Source organism: Elephantulus edwardii, unplaced genomic scaffold (genome assembly GCF_000299155.1).
Source record: "Elephantulus edwardii isolate Elephantulus edwardi_28Jun2011 unplaced genomic scaffold, EleEdw1.0 scaffold00050, whole genome shotgun sequence".
Classification (NCBI taxonomy): domain Eukaryota; kingdom Metazoa; phylum Chordata; class Mammalia; order Macroscelidea; family Macroscelididae; genus Elephantulus; species Elephantulus edwardii.
In genome coordinates this window covers 14122727-14145712 of record NW_006399800.1, presented here as the reverse complement: position 1 = coordinate 14145712, position 22986 = coordinate 14122727, and the positions used below count along the sequence as shown (strand labels likewise).

Here is a 22986-nt window from a genome sequence, read left to right as displayed (position 1 = left end):
ACTGGAGAAGTTTTTGGATGTGCATAGGGATTTGAGTCTTAGAAGGTCCCATTCATCTATGTTATCTTCTCCTGGTTGTAGCTTTTCCAGGATAAGCAAAAACTTTCTAGTACTCTGCTTTTGGTTAAAATCCATCTGATGTCCACAATAATATCCCTAGTTCCACGATCTCTTCTGAATCCAACTAGAATTTCTGGCAGTTCCCTGTGGATATATTGTTACCAGCCATTTAAAAATAATATTCATCAAGAATGGGACTTTTTAAAGATTAAATTTCTGTGCCAGTCAAAAGCTTTTTCAACAAGGTGGGGGGGAAGCCTACCGACTGGGAACAAACATTTGGCATACCATCTCAGACAAGGGTCTCATAACAAAAATTTACAAAATATGTCTGGATCTCCAGAAGAAAAAAGACTAATAACGCAATTACAAAATGGGCAAAACACATGGAAAGACTTTTCACAGAGGAAGACATTCAGGTAGCCAACAGATACATGAGCAAATGCTCAAAATCACTGGCAAGAAGAGAAATGCAGATCAAAACCACAATGAGGTACCATCTCACTCCAGTAGCAGTGGCAAAATTTAGTAGGGCAGCAAGCAATAAATATTGGAGGGGTTGTGGAGCAATAGGAACTTTCATACACTGTTAGTGGAACTGTAAAATGGTACAACCACTGTGAATTAGAGTTTGGCATTTCTTCAAAAATTGAACATAGAAACTCCATATGATCCAGCTATGCCACAACTAGGAATATTACCCAAGGAAATTAGAACTGAGACAAACAGAGATTCATATATGAATGTTCATAGAAGAGTTACTCACCATCACAAGAACATGGAAACAGCCCAAATGTCCAATTACAACCAAATGGATTGAGAAATTATGATACATTCACACAATGGAATACTACGCAGCACTTAGGAGCAGTGATTTTGAAAAATACTGCATAGCTTGGGAGAGGCTAGAGAGCATTATGCTGAGTGGACAAACTCAATCTCATAAGGACAAATACTACATAAGACCATTATTATACAAATAGAAGGATAACTAGTAAAACATGTATGGGAACTCAAGGGAGGGAGGGCTGAGAATGGGTAGGTGTGAAACCACAGGGTTACGGAGTTTGTTGGGTGGAGGGGGGGAAGGAAATGGGAAGGATCCAGACAAAAAGACAGGGTAATTATGGACATGGTTCAATGATAATTAATTTTATAAAATAGAATGAATGAGAAAGATTGTTAAAACACAATGTGAATAAAGAATAGTGTCAAACACAACATATATGAACTTTGTAAAACAAAAGAATCTTCATCAAGGGTTTACTAAAGTCAAACTATATTAATAATATTATTTGATAATTTCCACATTCCATTGAATCATCTCTTTAGGGAATAAGAACATATATAACACTCTTGTAGTCAGTTGACCAGTCACCTTCCAAATTTCTTGGCATAGTCCAATAAGCATATCCAGAGTTACATCTTATTGCTGAAACATGTCAATAGGTATTCTATCATTTCCTGTCAGCTTATTATTTGCCAATGCCTTCAATGCAGCTTGATTTCTTCCTTTATTACCATTGGTTCTTGACCACATGTTGCTTCCTGAATGGTTCAATGTTGACTAATTATTTTTAATATAGTGATTCTGTGTATTTCTTCCATACTCTTGATGTTTCCTGCATCATTTAAGATTTTGCCAAACATACACATATACTTTTTACACACACACACACACACACACACACACACACACACACACTCTAAATACATTTGGACAAGAAGGCTTTTGCACCTTTATGTTCCAATTTCTTTCCAAGCCCAGGTCTAATATTCCAAATTCATACCAAAAATTTGTTCTTATTATGTGTGTAACCTTGAATAACTATTTAATCTTTTGAAACTTCCGCCTTTTTGCCTATAAAATGAGGGAACAGTGCACCTTCCTCGTAAGAATACTAAAAGAATTTTAACAAGCAATGTTTAGACGCAAGGACACCTAATCAGTTGCCATGGAGTCAATTAGGACTATAGAGAAAACAACTCAGATTAGAAAAGGATTTATCACAAAGATGAAAACAAGATCTTAAAATGTGAGAAACATAATTCATGGCTGGCTCACAGAATAGGGCCAGGATCAGAGCCATTGTTCATAGGGTCTCTATGAGTCACAGTTTACTTCATGGCACCTAACAATAACAGCAAGAATCTCTGTGTAATGAAAATGGTTAATATGCTCTTTGCTGATTGAAAAGTGACTCATCAAAGGAAAATGCTAGTGACAGACTTCTGAAAAATCTGCCACTGAAAAATTCGAGGGAGCACAGTTTATTCCAAGGAAATATCATGAGTTAGAGTCAACTCAAAAGCAACGGATAAGTCTCTTATTTCCACTCACTTCTCAAAGCATCATGGCACTTCAGTTGTTTCTTAAAATTGAGTCTATTCTTTTTACTCTTCCAATCAGTTTCTTTGTTCACATGTACATGCTGTGCTTAAACTGCAGCCTCATATAGCCTGTCTTGTCCCAGTCAAGTTACTCACCTACTGGGTTGCAATTTCAACTTCTCTAGAGAGGAATCTGGTGAGGTGGTTTGGCTAGGTACCCACTATCACCCCAGGAGGGAGTAGTGAAGGACAACATCATGTTTACAGAAGACTGTCCCTTTACTCCTGTAGGACTTGTGGTCACAATCTGCATAGTATAATGTTCAAAGTGCATGCTCTGTAATAAATGTAGTCCCTTTCTCCCATGTCTCAGCTCCTCTCCCTGCACCTAACAAAATAGACATGACCTCTAAGTCCTCATTCTTTACACTAATATTCTGACCATGGGGTCAATGCCTTAGTTTGCTTCCCTCACCTGGTTAAAGAATGAAACCAGACAGGAGAGACTGGATGGTGTCCAAGCTACCAAAGCAGCACAATGCACAACAATTTCAGTTGGCCCTTGGGAAATTCAACTTTAGTGTGTAGCATTGGAGCTCTAACAAGGATTGATTTTAGTGTACAGCAAGGGGACCTTTCGAAGGACTTTGCTGGTCATGCTGAGAATAATCCAGATGTAGGCTGTAGCCTTGGTGGAAAGCTGCTGGACCAAGGCCTCTGTACGAGCATAAGGCTGTTAAGAAGGTTTAGTAGAATAGGTACGTCCCTGAAGGGATAGGACCATCCCTCCAAAAAGTAGAGAGAGAAGGAGAGCAGCAGGCCACAGAGAAGGGCGGCTTGTACATAAGGATTCCTAGTATATCTGCAAATACCTTGGAGGGAAGGAGCAGGTGGAGTCTGGGCCAATGAGATATACTCATGGTGAGATCAAAGTTTGGTGGGTGATTCTTATTCCAGTCCATTGTCTTTGATGTAATTTGTGTTCCTAAAACACTAATCCTGTGCATATCAGTATATCTGTTTCCTAGTTTGATGGTTTATGTTCTACCAAGCATGAATTTCTGCCTCCCCTATCTCAATAGCTTTAACCCTACCATTAGCAATAAACAGAGTAGAAGAACCATAAAACAATCAATCAAAGATTTCCAAAAAAGGTAAAGAAAAATGTGGCCTAGAAATAATCACTGCACTTCTTGAATCTGATAATAAAATAAGGTGTCCTATCCTCAGATGCCACCTGCTAAACAGATTAATCTTCAAACTAAATATCAATAAGCTGACAGACACATTCTCAAATTTCAGCCCATGAAACAGAAGAAAAGGAAGTGAAAAGGCAGGGAGAATTGCCTGAATAGTAAAATCAAGGCAGAATTTAAAAAATGAAAAGAAAAACAATTGGTAGCATGGAGTCAACACGCATTACTCACAAACATAGAAGCAGGTTCAAGAAAGGACTAGTCTGTGGTATGTTCACACCACTCAAAGACAGAAAGAAAGCTGTACAAATACTTGTCCAGAAAGAAATGCCTCTTTTTACGTGAATTGAGCAAGACAACACAAAATTCTACTATCCATGATGTATAAGATTTCCAAAATTGAAGTGTTTGACTTTTATTAGAATGATCTGAGCCCCAACTCCGTTTTAGTTTTTGCTTATTGTCTTTTTAACCAACCAAGTCTTCGACAGACACAAGTACATAACAGGATTTCACTCGCAAATGTCAATTCCTTAGAACTACATTAAAAAAGGGAACATTTTCTTTTGTGGCTTAACTAAAGATATAGAAAGAATGTTGCTAATGGAGGGTGTTAACACAAGAGAAATTGCCTCAGCAGCTGTCAGAAAATGTTTTAAGATCATTTTATAGTCTATCAAAACTCTTCTTCACATATTTAGACTAAGTAATCCAAACAGTCCACACTCATGTTTCCAATCAATCAGTCCACAGCAGCAGCACCCGAGTTGCCCCACCTCTAGTATCCCACACCTTGCAACTTCCAATCAGAATGCTGCACCTTTAGTTCTGGATTTTATCTCATAAACACGCCTCTGTTACTCCACCAGTTCAGAACATCTGATCTCACTTTCTGTCCCTGGGTTGAACTATGATGAATCTTCAATAAATCTCTTTACTTTCATTTTAACAATGCATAAAATAAAGAGGTGAGAACCCAAATCCGTGTGTCCAATTTGCATATATTTAAATGGAGCTTGAAATTAATTTCATTCATAAGGAGAATGTGTGATGGGACCAGGGAAAAAAAAAACACAACAACCCAGAAAATGTATTAAACTAGAATATAGAAGAAAGGGGTATGTTCTTGTTGTGCTGCTGTTGAGTCAAGTACAGTTCAGTGACCCTATCAACAATAGATCTGAATCTTGTCCTATTCTGTGCCATCTTATTACTACAACTTAGTCCACTGCTGCAGTCACTGTGTCAATCCATCTTGTTGGGGGGTTTGCTCTCTTTTATTGACCCTCCACTTTTCCAAACATGGTATCTATTGTTTCTAAGGAACAGCCTCTCCTAGAAATATGTCCAAAGAATGAGAGGTGAAGCTTCACCACCTTTGCCTCTAAGGAACATTCTGGCTGCATTTTTCCCAAGACATATCTGTTTACTCTTCAGGCAATCTATGGGATATTCGGTACTCTTCTTCAACACCACAATTCAAAGACATCAATTCTTCTGTTATCCTTAATCAGTGTCCAGATCTTAGATGTGGAGTAAGTGAAAAGATCATGGCCTAAATCAGGTGCACCTTAGTCTTCAAACTGACAACATTGCTCTTCAGTATTTTGGAGAGGTCCCTGACAGCAAATATACCTAATCCGTGATCTTCTGACTGCTGGTACCTAGAGTGCTGATTTAAGTAAGATGAAATAATTGGTAATTTCAATCCTTTCTCCATTGATCACAATGTTACCTACTGGCTCATTGCTGAAGACCCTTGTTTTTTTGATGTTGAGATGTAATCCATATTGAAAGCTGTAGTCCTTGATCTTCTGCAGTAGGTGTTCCAAATCCTCTTCACTTTCAGCAAGCAAGGTTGTGTCGAATGCATAGTACAGGTTGTTGGTGGGTCTTCCTCTGACCGTGGTGCCACACTCCTCTTCATATAGTCCAGCTTCACAAATAATTTGATCAGAAAGGATACAAATCTGATACACACCTTTCCTGATTTCACACCATGTTCCATTCAGAAAGCAGCATTTTGATCTCAGTATAGATTTTGTATCCAAATTGTGTTCTGTCTCTTAATTTCATTCACATTTTCAGCACGCTTCATTTGAATTTTAAATGTATAAAAGGCCTAATTATAAAAATTTTCCAAAAACAAAAATATGCCTCAAGACTATATATTTCCAATGATATTTGTAATCTGGCAAGATATGTTCCAAAAATTTGTAAGATTTGTTGGTAGTGAAAATCTAACTTAGAAAATAAGCTTTCAAAAAATGCCTTCATATTTCAATTCTATGACAGATAATCCAGAGTGGCAAAGAATTTTAGGAAGAAGAGAATTCTTTAAAGCTTACATAACTCCATTCCTTTATTTTATGGAAAATAAGTGAATGCTTAGAATAATAAGTGAGTGACATGTTATAGGTCAGAATTGAATTAGACCAAGAATTCAGTCTACTCACATCAGATAAAACTATACTTAAAAAAAAAACACAACATTCACCACTGTACCACCTAATTTCTCAATGCAAAATTTTAAAGAATTAGTCTAGAAGCAGCCTAAGATGTTATTAGAGTAAGAGTTCTTACAGACAGGGATAACAGAAAGTGTGATGGCTGATTGGGAAGAGACTCCTATTGCTATAGGATTCTAATTAGCCACTTCATTAAAGAAAGACATCCACAACCTCTCTTCCAGAAAAGAAGAATGCTTAAATTTTCAACAGTTACAGTTTCAAGATATTTTCCAAAACAAAGCGCTTGCTGCAGAAAGTCAAGGACTACAGCCTTCATTATGGATTGAAACTCAATGTCAAGAAAACAAAGATTCTCACCATTAATGACGATTGGCAGCATCAGGATGGATGGTGAAGAGCTTGAGATTGCTAACAGCGTTAGTTTGCTTGGCTCCACAGTCAACACTCTTGGCGGCAGCAGCCAAGAAATTAAAAAATATATTGCATTGGGAAAGTCTGCTGTTAGAGACCTCTCCAAAGTACTGAAGAGCAACAATGTCAGTCTGGAGACTAAGGTGCATCTGATACAGGCCATGGTCTTTGCAACCACTTGCTATGCATCAGAAAGCTATTTAATGACTAGAGTTGACAGAAGAATGGATACCTTTGAGCTGTGGTTTGAGAAGAGTATTGAATGTACCATGGACTGCTATGAGAATGAACAGGTTCATCCTAGCGAGGGTTAAATCAGGCTGTGCCTTGGAGGCAAGAATTCTGAAGCTTCGTCTAACACGTTTTGGACATGTTGCAAGGAGGGACCAGTCCTTTGAGAAGGACATCATGCTTGGGAAGGTGGAGGGACAGCACAAGAGAGGAAGATCCTCAATGAGATGGATTGATTCAGTGACTGCAGTAACGGGGGTAGGTGTGTCAGAGACAGTAAGATTGCCACAGGATATAGCGGAGTATAAGGCTGTTGTACATAGGGGTTGCTTTGAGTCGCAGATGACTCAAGGGTGCATAACAACAACAAAGAAGTATACTGGAAAAATCTGCTGTCAAAGAACTCTCCAAAGTTCTTTAGAAGGATTTTGATGTCCTTCCAAAGAGGCAATGACGTCTGCTTAAGGACTAAGGTCCACCTGATTTAAGGTATTACCTATTCAATTATTTGCTATGCATCTGAAATTCAGACAATCACTAAGGATGACAGAAGAAGTATTGATGTCTTTGAGTTGTAGTGTGAAAGAGGATAATGAGTAACCCATGCACTACCAAAAGAACAAAAATATATGTCTCAGAGAAAATGCAGCCAGAGTACTCCTTGGAGGCAAGAATGGTGAAGACACATCTCACATATTTGGGGCATTTTGTTAGGAGGGATCAATCCTTGGGAAAGTACATCATGTTTGGACAGCTGGTGCATCAGTGAAAGGGGGGAAGATCCTCAACAAGATGGATTGACACAGTGACTGCAGCAATAGGATTGAGTATATCAGAGATGATGGGATGACACAGGAGAGGGCGCGGTTCAGAACTAATATTCATATGGTCCCTATGAGTCATAGTTGACTTGATTGCACCTAACAATAACAATAACAGCAAAAAAGGTTTTGAATTCTACCATGGGCCTTCATCCTTTGCTACAATGAAGTTAACGTTATGACTTGATGACACATAACCCTGTCTCTCACATTTGAAGACCTGGATTAAAACATACAATTATGAAAGTGTCTTATATTCCTCTTGAAGACTCAAGTTTTTTCTCACACCAGAAAAAACCCCCAATTCATGATATTTCAATTTTATACAATAGGCCTTGAATTTCTGCACTACTATTCGATAAATCAGATTGTACATGCATTTAAAAACAATCCTCAGTTTTGAGCTGTTTGGGAATACCTCTATCAAAAACATAAATTTGCATCTGAAACCATTACTTGAACTTAATTCTTTTTTTTAAATTCTTGATAATATATGTTGACTTCTTAATAAAATATGTTGGTTTTTTTTGTGGTACCATTAATCTGATTATGACTGACAGCAACCCTATGAGCAACAGATCTGACCCTTTCCCTATCCTGCACATTCTCACAATCTTTGATATGCTCAAGCCCAGTGTTATAATCATTGGGTCAGTCCATCTTGTGGAGAGTCTCTCTCTCCTTCCCTTTTGCCAGTATGATGTCTTTAAAAATACAGTATTGCAAAAATCTGTGTGGTGTTAGAATATTCAAAGTGGAAATACTGTTCTCTTTTACCAATGGCCTCCATTCTCTCAGAAACATTCCCAGAGGCCACTATACAAATCAACAAGCATATCATGATATACGGAGAAAAGAGTGCATGTGTCACTCTTACTTTCTTTTACTTGAATCCAAAAATTAACACCCATGGAAGCAAGGAGCACCAAGAAATCAAATGACATATTGCATTGAGAAAATTTGCCAAGGATCTATTTAAAGTTCTAAAGAGTAAGTATATCAATTAAAAAACTAAAGTGTGTCTGATTAAGCCATGGTATTTTCAATTGTTTCATATTCTCTGAAAATGAGCAATAAAGAAGGAAGACTAGAGAACAACTGATACCTTTAAACTGTGGTGCTGGCAAAGAGTGCCGAATATACTATGGACTACCAAAAAACAAATTTGTTTTAGAAAAAATGAGGCCAGGGTGGTGCTCCTCAGAAGCAAGGATAATAAGACTTTATCTCGCGTATTTTGGTCATATCATCAGTTGGAGCCAGTTTCTGGAGAAGAGCATCTTGCTTAGAAAAGTAGAGGGTCACAAAAAAAAAAAAAAATAGAGGACAATCCTCAATAAAATGGATTGACACAGTATCCGAAACAATGAGTTTTAGCACAGAAGAAATTATGAGGATGTCACAAGATCAGACAGGGTTTCATTCTCCCCTGCCCCAATCTATTGTATATTGAGTCACTATGAGTTAACTTAGTGGCATTTAACAATAATTTACACCCTTGATTTTTACTTGCTATTTTATTTATTTAATACAATTGAAGCATGTGAATACTCTGAATCCCTTGCCTTTTACCTCCTCCTCTCTACATTATAAAGTTTACTTATGTCAGCTTTGTGACCTTGGACAAGGCTCAGTCTCTATCCTGTTACCTGTTCATGAGAGTTGTGGTGTTAGACTCAAAGTTTGTTTTTTTTTAGCCATTTAGCCTCTGGTCTTCAGCTACCTTAACTGCAGACACATGGTCATGCAAATAAGCATGGTTATGCAAATCAGCATCAGCTGTGGGACTCGGGTAAGTGAAAGAGTGCTTCCCATCTTGAGCAGCAAGACTTCAGGTGAGAAAGAATTGAAGGAAGACTTGAGAGGAGCAAGGCTTGTAGAAGCAAGACCCTGGTAAGAAGAGACCTTGGTGGTGGAGAGACCAGTATTGTTATGGACAAACGGTGGCAAGGTGTGACCTGAGGCTTCTTGCATTTGTGCTGGCCACAGGTAAAGGATTTATTTTGCTGTTCTTGCCTTCAGTGATGGAAGGAAAAACTGCTTGGCTGAATTGAAATTGAAGTCTGGACTAGCTGAGGAATTGTACCTTTGGAACTGTTGAGCTAAAACCTGGACTTATTTTGAGTGATATACTTTGCCTTCCCCACTTCTCTAACTTTCTTCCTTAATAAACCCGATTGTTGGCATAACTGTGAGTCTGTGAGTCAGCAGTGAATAAAAAAAAATATCTTGCCATTGGTGGGACTCTACAAGGCCCATGGGTTTGGGCTAAGGCCTTTTAATCTGTCTTCTGTTGTGGGCTGGTGAAAGACTGTTATTCTCACTCCTTCTGGCCCTTCCAGAGGGATGTTGATGGCCTCTTTTTTTTTCCTTTTTGGACAAAAATCATGGCATATTCTAAAATAAATGAGTGAGAAACTAAAAGTGCCTAGAAGAGTACCAACATTCAGTGAGGCTCAGTTACTTTTAGTGTGTGGCCTTCTTCCCTGGTTTTCTCACCATGAGATTTGATGTTTCTCATTGTGGAACTGTGTTACTCAGACTCCCACAAATTCAAATTCTACTTTCTGATTCCTTTTGGACATAGATAAAATGATCATCTGCAATCAGTAGCAAATCAATTCCGTTTCTCTCTATTCTGACACCAGTTGCACATGAGGCACTTCCTCCTTTGATTGTAACCATATGTTGTTGTTTTTGTTGTTATGTGCTGTTGAGTCATTTGTGGCTCATAGTGACCCTATGTACAATAGCCCTGAACCCTGCTCTATCCTGAGTCACCCTTACTATCTCTAACATATGTACCCCCATTAACCCAGTCACTGAACCAATCCATTTCATCCAGAGTCTCCTTCTCCTGCGCTGTCCCTCCACACTCCCAAGCATGATGTCCTTCTCCAAGGACTGGTCCCTCCTTGCAACATACACATCTCAAACAGAGCTACAAAACCCTTGCCTCTGAGGAGCAGCCTGGTTTCATCCTCTCCAGGACAAAACTGTTCTCCTAGCAGTCCATGGTATATTCAATTATCTTCACCAGCACCACAACTCTTCTATCACCAATTCTTCTTCTATCATCCTTAGTCGTCCAGATCTCTGATGAATAGCAAGTAATTGTGAACACCATGACCTAAATCAGGTGCACCTCAGTCTCTAAACTAGCATCATTGCTCTGTAATACTCTGGAGCGGTCCCTGGCAGCAGATTGTCCATGCTGTTCATCTTTTGATTTTTGTGGCTTCTGGTACCAAGAGTGGAGCCAAGCAAGTTGAAGCTGTTAACAATCTCAATCTCTTCACCATCTATCATGATGCTAGTAATTGGGCCAGTGGTGTCAGCTGTCTATATAAATATTATTTAAATGTGGTCCAAAATCATCTAGTATCAGCAACCTTTGGAGCTGGAAGACAGACATGCTCACTTCAAATCACTTGTTTGGAGAATGAAGGGCTTTTAAATTCAGATTTAGTGATATTCACACAGGGAGTGTTGAGAAACCTACTGAGCTCAAGAACAAGTAGAGGAACCTTTTTGCAATATGGCAGATGAGCTATTAGCACTTCTTTACAGTGAGAGGATCAAAGAAGTAGCCCTCAAAGTCAAATCTTGGTCTCAAGGACACTTAATTTACTACTTGATTTTTTAAGCTAAATTAATTGCCAATAGTTAAAATGTTGGTTTGCTGGAGGAGGAACAATCTCCTCCTGTACCAGTCAGATCTGATTTGACGGTACACACAAAAAAATAATAAAATAAAATAAAATGTTGGATAGTTCTTGTAAGTGTCCAGATTTCCTGTTTCTCATGAAACACTGGAAGACTTGGCAACACTCACCTACACAGAAAAAATTAGTTTGGCCCAAGCAGTAGCTGTCCCTTCCTGCTGGGGACAGATCCCCCTTACTCAGAAGTCATTTCACGAACCCTCCAGCATCTGTGTGTGTGCGGCTTCCTCCAGACTTGCAATGGCAATGCCAATATGTCACGCTATCTTGCTTTTCTTTTGTCCAAAGATTACACTGCAATGTATTTCCAAGTTCATTAGTGGGATATTTTTGCAGAACTTAACATGCTGTACCAGACAATCATAGCATTGTTTATCCATTATAAATGCATTCATCTATTACTTTTCTTATAGCTAATTATAGATTATAGCCAAATGCTCTGTCTTCATTGACCACACAGAGTGGAGGCTTTTCTGACAAGAGCCTACCTGCGTGTACTGCCAAGTCCTTGTTAGAGAAAGGATTGTACAAAGGTGCACTTTTCACTCCTGCCACCTCTCTTCACAGTGCACCGGAGCAGGGAGTTGTGATTTGCAGGAATGTGCTGGCTCCCTGCCCTGGTGCTGCACTCCTGGGTGGGGTGGCAGGCATGCTGGGTGCAGGCTCTGGACTCTGGAATGTACTTCCTCATAGAGGTGCCAGAGCCTAAACTGGGCTGATTGTAGACATAATAGCTTTTTGGTGGACAGGATATTTATTCTTTCTGATTGAGAGGTGGGAATAAAAGACTTTTTTTTTAGACTTGTAGAGAACTGGAATGCTGTTTGATTGAATTTACTTCAGAGGAAACAAAAGAATGTTTTCTAAACTAATCGGTCATGCTACACTATAAATTCATGATGTAAACCTATAAAAAGTAAAAATGACCCTTCTATCCTAACTTGACTATAATTATTAGGCTATTACTAAATAGATACGTGTTAAACTAGGTAGAATTTATGCAGATGTTTCCTGAAAATTCTGTTATAAAATTCTATTTTAGAGAATAGTAGTGTTAACATAAATTGTTGACTTGGCTAGAGAACAAAAAAAAAAAAATCACATTTTCTACTAAAACTATAAATCCATTTTTTATTTTTTAATCAAAACCATCTTCTTACAGAGTAACATATAAATCCATTTGTCAACTATAGTGCCATCTATAAAAATGACTTTTTAAATGACATATCAATTTCCTAACATTATAAGTATCACAATTTAAAAATAAAATCTAATGGCTATAGTAATCAACCAAGATAACTCTCCTGTTTTCTCTTTACTGGTAAGAGATAATAAATAATGACATAAGTCACTTTACTGTACAGGTAGGAAGGGTTGAATTTCTTTATATTCTCAATAATAACAGCAAAATGAATTTAAAAAAAAAAATGAATGTGAGCTTTATTTCCTTTACTGTTCACCAGCTCACAGCCCCGGCATGAGAGAGAGAGCTGCTCTGGAGGTGGGAATGTGGGAGAGGCTGCCAGGACAGTGGGGAAGAGACAGATATCTGAGGGTTAAAATAACCTGAAGTTCATTCCTCACAGCGCCCAGTGGCGGTGACAAAGCCTTAAGAGGGGGTCTGGCTCTGAGGTCTTTCTTGCAAGGCAGCCTCAGAAAAGATGTCTCCTTTGCCATGTACCCCTCAGCTCGTTTTCACACAGGAGAAGAATCATCCTTTATCATGAAACCATATGGGCTTGGACAAGGAGCTGCCAGTGATGACTGATTAGGTAAAGATTACATGTAGCCCATCAGAATATTCTGCTCTGAGTTATAATCCCATCATGACCTACAGGTACAGGGACATCTGTGGCAGCCTTCCCACAAGCCAGGATTCAGAGTTTATTTGAATTAGAGGAAAAAGAAAATAGAACATTTGAAACAAAACCTTAATCGAGATAATTGCAGCTAACTAATATCCTATATTGGGCATTTGTTTTCCCCCATGCAAGACAATTACCACCAAAGGGAGAGTGGATTCCCAGAGAAAGTCATAGTCTTTGCATAACATGGGCAAAAAAAAAAGATAAGCTAAAAGTACATAAAACACAAAATTAAATATGTGCACAATAAAATCTTCATTTATAACAGAACATCGCTTTACTTTTTTGTATTATAATAAGAATATACCTATGTTTAAAACATTATAAATTACCAAGAATAATTAAAGTTATTACTACAAGGATATATATTTTTAGTTTTCAAATTTTGAGACAGTTTAAAGTAGCTAAGATCTAAAAGTGATTTTAATAAAGTATACCATATCTATACGGCAGGGAAAAAACATAAAGGCATTAAAAAAGTGGTGCTACATAAGAATATTTAAAAACTTAGAACATTCATAAAATACTATTCAGTACGAAAATCAGGTCACATAATATCACTGTATCACTTTGTGTAAAAACTATATGAATTACTAAAAGGCTATAGGTACTACACAGTGTTCGTATGAGGAAAATGGAATTGATCATGACAGCTTTTCTTTTTTGAAAGGGCAGAGTCATAAGCATGTCTTTTTATAATAATAACATTATAATATATTTTGGATCTGAGATCTAATTGATCCGGAGAGGCTGGGCTGTGCAGAACGTGTGCTTCACCTACCACTGCAGCTACCAACTGCCGACAGAGGGGGTTTTAATGCGCCCAACACAACAGGCCAAGCTGAGACAACTCTGTTCATATCACTGCTACTGACAACAGAGGAGAAGGGAAGCCGAGAGGCTGGCCTCAAGTATCAGTCTGAATGGATGTGACAGGAAAGAGACAAAATCAGACAACACAGTCTCAGGCTGCTCTTTAAAACTGGGCCTTCATAAAGCATGAGGAAGCGCGCGCGCGCACACACACACACACACACACACACACACGCGCGTCCCTGCATGAGGAAGTGCTCACACACACACACACACACACGTCCCTAAGTTGTGGTGGTTATGTATCACTGAAGCTGGAACCAACTCACAGGTAAGCTTCCAGTAGGTTTTCAGAAGCCATAAATTGTACAGGAGGAAACTGCCCACCTTTCACCTGCAGAGAAGCAGCTGGTGAATTTGATTCATGTGCCTTTGGTTTGGCCGTGCAATTCCTTACTCACTAGGCCACCAGAACCCAACTGTCCATAAATTGTTGTTGAGTACCGTCCATTCAGAACCAGCCCATAGCTGAACCTACAGAGTAAATCACATGGCAGAAGATTCCTCATCCTTCCACTGTGGACCAGTTGCTGTATTCAAACTGCATGCTTTTGGGATTACAGTGTAGCATTAATCAAACTAGGACACTTGTTGTTATGTGCCATCGAGTCACTTGAGACTCACAGCAACCCTATGTACAAGAGCCCTAAACCCTGCTCTATCCTGTGCCAACCTCACTGTCTCCAACACACTCACTCCCACCACCCCAATCCCAGAATCGATCCATCTCATCGAGGGTCTTCCTCTCCTATGCCATCCCTCCACTCTCCCAAACATGATGTCCCTCTCCAAGGACTGGTCCCTCCTTGCAACATGCCCAAAGTCTGTCAGATGAAGCTTCAGAATCCTTGACTCTAAGGAGCCACCCCGGCTTCACCCTCTACAGGACAAACCTGTTTGTTCTCCTAGCAGTCCATGGCATATTCAACACTTTTCAGCACCACAACTCAAAGGCATCAATTCTCTTTCTATCATCCCTACTCACTGTTCAACTCTCCGATGCATAGCAAGTAATTGCGAAGACTATAGCCTAGATCAGGCGCACCTTAGTCTCCAGACTGACATCGTTGCTCTTCAGTACTCCTGAGAGGTCCCTGACAGCTGGCTTTCCCAATGCAATTTGTCTCTTCATTTCCTGGCTGCTGTTACCAAGAGTGTTGATTGTGGAGCCAAGCAAACTAAAACTGTTAACTATCTGAATCTCTTCACTATCCATACCAATGCTGCCAATTGGTCCAATGGTGAGAATCTTTGTTTTCTTGATGTTGAGCTTCAATCCATATTGAAGGCTGCAGTCCTTGACCTTCTGCAGCAAGCACTTTAGGTTCTCCTGTTGCAGCAAGCAGGGTTGTGTCATCTGCATAATGCAGTTTGTTGATGACTCTTCCACCAATCCTGATGCCACATTCCTCCTCATAGAGGCCAGCCTCCCAGATAATCTGTTCTGGCTGGCTTCTAATATTTGGACGTCTAAAAGGAGCTAAAAACCATGCTGCAAAGGCAGATATTTTTATCAGAGCACATGAGGAGAAAAGAGGGAGGAATCTGAGCACAATTTATAAAGAGTACGTGGGATTTGAGCCCCTGTAGTTAAATGAAACTTTGATTCAAAACAGGGAATCCTTTTGATATTCTCAGTTTAATTAAGAATAATTCTTTTCAAGCATGATGCTTTGGAAGCAGTATATCTTTTTTAAACAGTATAACTTTTGAAAGCTTGCCTATAAATTTTAGCCACACTGTGTACTGTTTCAAAAGTGATTTACCATTGTTTCTATACACCTGGGTGGTACAGTTAGCATGCCTGGCTGCTAACTGAAGGGATGAAAGTTCAAGTCTACACAAAGGCATCTAAGAAGAAAAGTCTGGTGATCTATTTCTGGAAAACCAACCACTGAAAACTCTATGAAGTACAATTTCATTATTAATCACATGAGACTGTCATAAGTCTGAGCCTCCTTGATGGCAAGTAGATCTACATATAAAGATAAATACAAAATATAAGCACTAGAGGACCTCCACCTTTGCAGCAAGCAAGGTCATATCATCTGTATTACACAGATGTTGATGAGTCCTCCTCTAATCTTGATGCCAAATTCCACCTCATAAAGTCCAGTCTCAGAGAATGATGTGATCTCCATAAAGATAGAAAAGGTATGGAGATAGGACACATCCTTGACATACACCTTTCCTGATTTTCCACCACGCAGTTTTCATTTTCCTAACTCTGTTCTGACGACTGCTTCCTGGTCCAAGTATAGGTTTCTCATGCACACAAGTGTTCTGGGATTCCCATTCTTCTCAAGAGTTAACCACAATTTGTTGTTATATACACAGTCAAATGCCTCTGCATAGTCAATGAAACACAGATAGACATTCTTGTAGTACTCTTTGCTTTCAGCCATTTGACATTGGCTAAAATGTCCTTAGTGCTTCAGTCCCTTCTAAAGCTAGCCTGCACAACTGGCAATTCTCTGTCAATGTACTGTTCAAATTGCTCTTAAGGAAAGGGCAAAAACCAAAGCCACAGGAATTGATGGCATACCAACTGACATATTTCAATAAACAGAAACTACCCTGGATGTGCTCAAAATCTTGTGCCAAGAAATCTGGAGAACAAGTACCTTGCCAACTGACTGGAAGAGATCTGTATTTATTCCCATTCCAAAAGAAAGTGACCTAAAGAATGTGGAAATTATGGAACAGTACCATTAATATCACATGCAAGCAAGAGCTTACTGAAAATTATCTAAAAACAACTGGAACAGTATCATATTAGCAGAGAACTGCCAGAAGTGAAAGCTTGGTTTAAAAGAGGCTGTGGCACTAGGGATATTATAGCCAATGTTAAGGTGGGATTTAGCTGAAAGCACAGAGTACCAGAGGAATGCTTATCTGTAATTTATTGACTATTCAAAAGGCATTGACTGTGTGGATCACAACAAATTGTGGCTAACCTTGAGAAGAATGGGAATCCCAGAACACTTGATTGTGCTCATGCAAAACCTGAACTTGGACCAGGAGTCATGGTTCTAGATCAGAAAAAGTGTACACCAGGGATGCATCCTACCTCCAGACCTTTTCAATCTGTATGTGAACAGATTATTCAGGAAGCTGGACTTTATGAGAAGGAAGGTGGTATCAGGATTGGAGAAAGACTAAACAACAACCACCTGTGTTATGCAGATGATATGACCTTGCTTGCTGAAACTGAAAAGGACCCAAGGCATTTGCCGCAGAAGGTGAAGGACTGCAGCCTTCAATAAGTACTGAAGCTCAATATCAAGAAAACAAAGAATCTCACCACTGGGCCGATTGGCAGCATCATAATAGACAGAGAAGAGATTGAGATTATTAACAGCTTCAGCTTGCTTGGTTCCACAATTAATACTCTTTGTACCAGCAGCCAGAAAATAAAAAGTTAAATTGCGTTGGGAAAATCAGCTGTCAGGGGCCTCTCCAGAGTACTTAAGAGCCATGATATCAGTCTATAGACTGAAGTGCACCTGATTCAAGCCATGGTCTTCACAATTACCTGCTAATATATCAGAGAGCTGGACAATGACTAAGGATGAAGAATCAATGCCTTTGAGTTGTGGTGCTAAAGAAGAGTACTGAATATGCCATGGGCTGCTAACAGAATAAACAGGTCCATCTTAGCAAGAATGACACCAAGTTTCTCCTTGGAGGCAAGGATTTTGAGGAGGCTCTGTTTCATATACTTTGGGCATGTTGCTAGGAGAGACCAGTCCTTGGAAAGGGACACTATGCTTGGAAGGGTAGAGGGACAGTGCAAGAGAGGAAGACCTGGATGAGACAGATGGACTCGGTGACTGGGGTAGTGGGGGGTAGTTGTGTGGAAGACAATTAAATTGGCTCAAGATAGAGCAGGGTTCAGAGCTGTTGTACATAGGGTCACTATGAGTCGCTAGTGACTTGACGGCAGATAACAACAACATGCCGCAAAGCAGTCCACTGCAAATTTGTATTATGGGCTTTTTTGTGTGTTCAAGCTGTTGCTCTGTAGAATCCTTGGGAAAAAACAATTTCATTTCTTCCATTCCAATGAGATAAATTACCTACAGTCACACTTAAATTTGATTTTAGAAACAATAAATGAGATAACATTTGCACATCTAGGTAGAGTGCAATAAACTAATACACTTCTTTCACTGGTAGGTGGACATGAGGATTAAACGAAATAATAACTGTCACAATGCTATGTCAACTGTTAAACAATACTCAGGTGTTAATTACTGTTATTAAAAATGCCATTCACTCATACAATATGACAGAAAGCACAAGGAGATCTGGGCTCTATTTCCAGCTCTCCCCAGTCTAACTACCAGATCGATGTCTTCCTCATCTAAAAATAAAAGCACACCCTTTGCCTCATCCCACCCATTTCACAGGGTTATTGTGAAGCTCAAGTGAGATAATAGTTCATGTGAAAGTCTCTGGGGAACCTGGACATCAGTCAACTACAAGCAAGTCACAAACAAAAGTTAGAAATATTATCCCTTCACAGCAAAACATTAGGAGTTAGTTTAAAATGAATTGAGATTAAAATAAATTGAGAAAGGGACTTTTTTTTTTTTCACTTGAGAAAGGGACTTTTTAAAGAAAAATAAAATCTCATGTAAAAACAAAAAATAAAACCCCAAATTAACTAAAAGCCAAAATGTTCATCAATAGTAGAATGGATAAAAATAAAGTTTATGTGGTATGTTAGAAGTATGAAGAAAAACACCACAGCAAGGAAAGGAATGCATTTTGGTCCACACTACAGTGTATCTCTCTCTCTCTCTCTCTCTCTCTCTCTCTATATATATATATATATATATATATATATATATATATATATACACACACACATAGATAGATAGATTTATATATATATAACATTGATAGAAAGAAGCCCATCATGAACATACTCAATTTCTAGAATTCATAATTCATAGAAAATTTTAAACAGAAAAAATATACTCTACTAATATACTCATGTTTATAGAAGGCTACACAGGTAATAAAATTATGTTGTAAATGTGTAGTTTATTATTCTTCATATTGAAAGAAATATAAAAACAAAAACTCAGTTGAATTCTGTGCATATTAGGTAAGTTCTAGCAACATACTGCTTTTATTTTCTCTTTGACTTCTGCTAAATTTTATTTCAATTACATCTCAATTATACATAACTAGGTTGAGATTTTATTTACCTTCTTCTTAGAAAAAGCCCCCACAACTATACTCCTTAAATAGGTTATGGTGATTGAAGTTGGCTACTACCTTCTCATCAGTAATTACTAATAACTCGGTGATTTTCAGCATCAACTGAAAAAATTCTAGCATTAATAATAATATCAAAACAAAAACATCATAGTGTTGGTATCACCACCTGAACACATCTCATACCATCAACCTAAAGGAACTACAGGGTTGCACTTGATGATTCATGAGTACCATGACTTACCAGCTGGCTGGGTTTGTGCGATTCTCTTAGGATAGGTCTTGCTCCGACTTCTTGCCACATTTTGGTCTGGCCGGGGGAGTTGTATAGAAAGGTCTCGGCTCATTTGCAAAGCTGTCCTGCCACTTGAAGATACAAGAACTGGATTAAAAATACATAAAACCATATAGTTAAAAAGTTAAAATAATAACTCATTCAGTATATCTAGAAATCCATAAGGAGGGAAGAGTGGGAAAATACTGACTAAAAGAATACCGTGGTTCTTAACTGATTCTCATTGCCATATTGGCCAAAGTGGTGGTGGTGGCTGTGTACCATCGAGTTGAAACTGACCCTTCCTGACCCTCCAGTGGTTTCTCAGAGGCAATTAATCACAAGGGAGGCGACTTCTCATTTTCTCCTGAGAAGTAGCTGGTATATTTGAATTGCATGCCTTTCGGTCTGCAGCACAGCTTCTTACCACCATGAATTTCCAGTAAGGGGGCTTTTGATCAGCTAGATGAGAGATCATTCAAAGAAAGAAATAGAGAGCATCTGGCATATGTAAGCTGAATGAAGAACCAAAACTAGAGGTTGTTGATGATCTCTTGCAGCTCTACAGCCAAATACAAAAAGTACTGCACAGTTCTTGGGAAAAGACAACCATGCTTGCGAAGAGGAGAAGGTTAGTGAAAGAGAGGAAGACCCTCACCAAGACGCAATGACACAGTGACTGCAACACTGGCTTTAAGTACTGCGGAAATCATGAAGACTGTGCAGACTGGGTAGAATTTGTTCTGTTGTACACAGGGCCACCACCAGTCAGGGTCAACTTGAAAGCAACTCACAAGAAAACAGTAGCACAAGGGCAGTGACTCTGCATGCCCACCCTCTGTACTGCACTCACAGGCAAGGTGGAAAACATCTCCCACAGGACCATTCAGGGTGATGCGGTTTTACTCTGAGCCTTCCCACAGTCATTAAATTTCCCCACCTCATTTCTGTTAGAGAGGAAGTGCCCAGGAGGAGTTGAAGGCTAGTCCAGAACACCATGCAAAAGCACTTATTCCCAAATCCAGTCCATTTCCACGGAATGGAGTCCAACTCCATCTAACTCTGAGCAACCTTCCTTTGGCTTTCTGAGGCTGTAAATCGATAGCGGAGGAGACTACCCAACTTCACAGAGTGGCTAGTGGATTTGAACCAACAACATTTCAGTTACCAGCTTGACAGGTTAAGCACTGTGATACCAGGGCTCCTTGCTTCTCCAGAGTGAGTGGAAAAGTAAGAAGTTGAGTTTTCTCTAAGGCTAGGCTAATCTCAAAAAATTGTCTCAAGGAGTTGTGTAATTTCATGTTCTTATTTTCAGTGAACATCTAAGTGCACTAAATTTCCACTGTATACCTGCTGAGTTTGATCCAAATAAGTGACCTCACACAGAAAACTACCACTTAGATACATGGCAAAAATGCTTTTCCATGTTTGAGTCACCACCAGCTGAGCCAGCTAAACATGAATAAAAGCCTTTAAAGGCCCTACATCCTATTCATGCCACATTTATAGGGTTACTATTAGTGAATCATTCCTCAAAAAGAGATTAAATAAGACTTAGAAGATTCACCTCCTAAGCATTTTTGTGAACATTTCCCATTCTTACTACACTGTCTAACTATATTAGAAACAGAGCATATGAGAAATTCATAAAAAATTGCTCACATCAGCCAACTGGAGACTCCACTTGGTACGAGCTACCACTGGAATTAAGACACCAGATCCAAATCCTATCCATGAACACACTTAATATTCAATAGTTCACAGGAAAGGAAAGGAAACTACGATAGGCTTTCTTTCACTTGAAATGTAAATTTTTTAAAAAGAGAGCATATAATGTAACAGATGTAGTCATTCTCTCATGAAAAGTTTTAAAAAATTTCCATATTGAGAAGAAAATTCCATTATTATGTACAGCTTGGGGTCTGCTGATGAGACTTTAACTTACATTAGATTTTCTCTATTATAATCAGAAAGACTAGGGCACCACACACTTCACTGTATTGAGGAAAAACCATTTGCCCTAAACATATAACCCAATATGTGGACCACTGAGGCCTTTTATAATGAGATTTTACTTTATGATTCAATTTTTTCCCCTCATGCTTTCTCTCTTAGGAACAAAGCAGAAGTGAGGAAATCACATCACAAAATTAGTAAGATGATGGTCTAGAAACATAAAGCGATCTACCACAGGCTTCCCAGGAGCCAGGACAAGAACAAGCTTTCTGAGCTCTGGCTGGCCACTGAGCAAAGACCGACACGGGGGAGGAAGGGCAGTTGGCATGTTTCAGAGTCCACTTGCAAACCCAATCGTGTTCCTCCCTAGTCATGTGACAGTCAGCAGGTTGTTTTACAAACCGTCTAAAGTCTGCTTTCCCACATTTATACTTCTATTTGTTTTTATTACTTCCTAGGGATATAGTACAAAATGTTGACAGCTAAGAAGACAAACAGTAAAGTAGTAGTTGTTGTTGTTAAGGTGCTGGAGAGTCAAATACAACTCATAGTGGCCCTACGGACAACAGATCTGAACCCTGTTCTGTCCTATGTCATCCTCACTATCTCTGATGCACTTGAGCCCATTGTTGCAGTCACTGTGTCAAGTCATCTCATTGAGGGCCTCCCCCTTTTTTGCTGACCCTTCACCTTTCCAAGCATAATATCCCTCTCCAAAGAACAGCCTTTCCTAGTAACAAGGCCAAAGTATGTGAGATGAAGCTTTGTTATTTTTGTTTCTGAGAAACACTCTACACTTTCTCCAAGATATAACTGTTTGTTCTTCAGGCAGTTCATGGGATATTCAGTACTATTATCCAAAACCACAACTCAAAGGCATCAATTATTCTTCTGTCATCCTTATTCATTGTTGAGTTCTCAGATGCACAGCAAGGGACAAAAAAAGACCATCATCTGAATTAGGCGCATCTTAGTCTTCAAACGGACATCAATGCACCTCAGAAGTTTAGAGAGATCCTGGACTGCAGACTTTCCTAGAATGCTGGTAGCAAGGGTGGTGATTGTAGATACAAGAAGATGAAATTGTTGACAATTTCAGTCTTTCCTCCATCTATCATGATGTTGCTTATTGGTCCAGTAGTGAAGATCTTTGTCTTCTTGATGTTGAGAGGTGGTGACCCATATTGAAGGCTTTATTCTTTGATTTTCTGCAGCAAGTATTTCAGATCCTTCTCACTTCTAGCAAGCAAGTTTATGGCATCTTCATAACACAAGATGTTGATTAGTGTTCCTCTGACATTAAACTCACATCCTCTTTAATAAAGTCCAGTTTCTCAAATGATTTGCTCAGTGTAAATGGACAGTGTAAGGTACCCCTATTCATGTCTGCTCTATTGTTCATAATTGGATAATGACTAAGCATGACAAAGGAAGAATAGATTTCTTTGAATCGTAGTGCTAAAGAAGTTTGAACACAACATGGACTTTCAAGAAAATAAACAGAGAGTGGATTATATTTGGGGGTAGGGGGTGGGGTTTGGGG

General features: G+C 39.0%; 1 protein-coding gene across 1 annotated transcript in view; it reads right to left on the bottom strand.

The window, feature by feature from the left end:
* Positions 1 to 22986, bottom strand: part of EPB41L4A (erythrocyte membrane protein band 4.1 like 4A) — a 373049-nt gene that overhangs the window by 87442 nt on the left and 262621 nt on the right. Inside the window, exon 12 of the mRNA XM_006886688.1 lies at positions 19458 to 19579. Coding sequence (XP_006886750.1) covers positions 19458 to 19579 — 122 coding nt within the window. The remainder of the gene's footprint in view (positions 1 to 19457; positions 19580 to 22986) is intronic.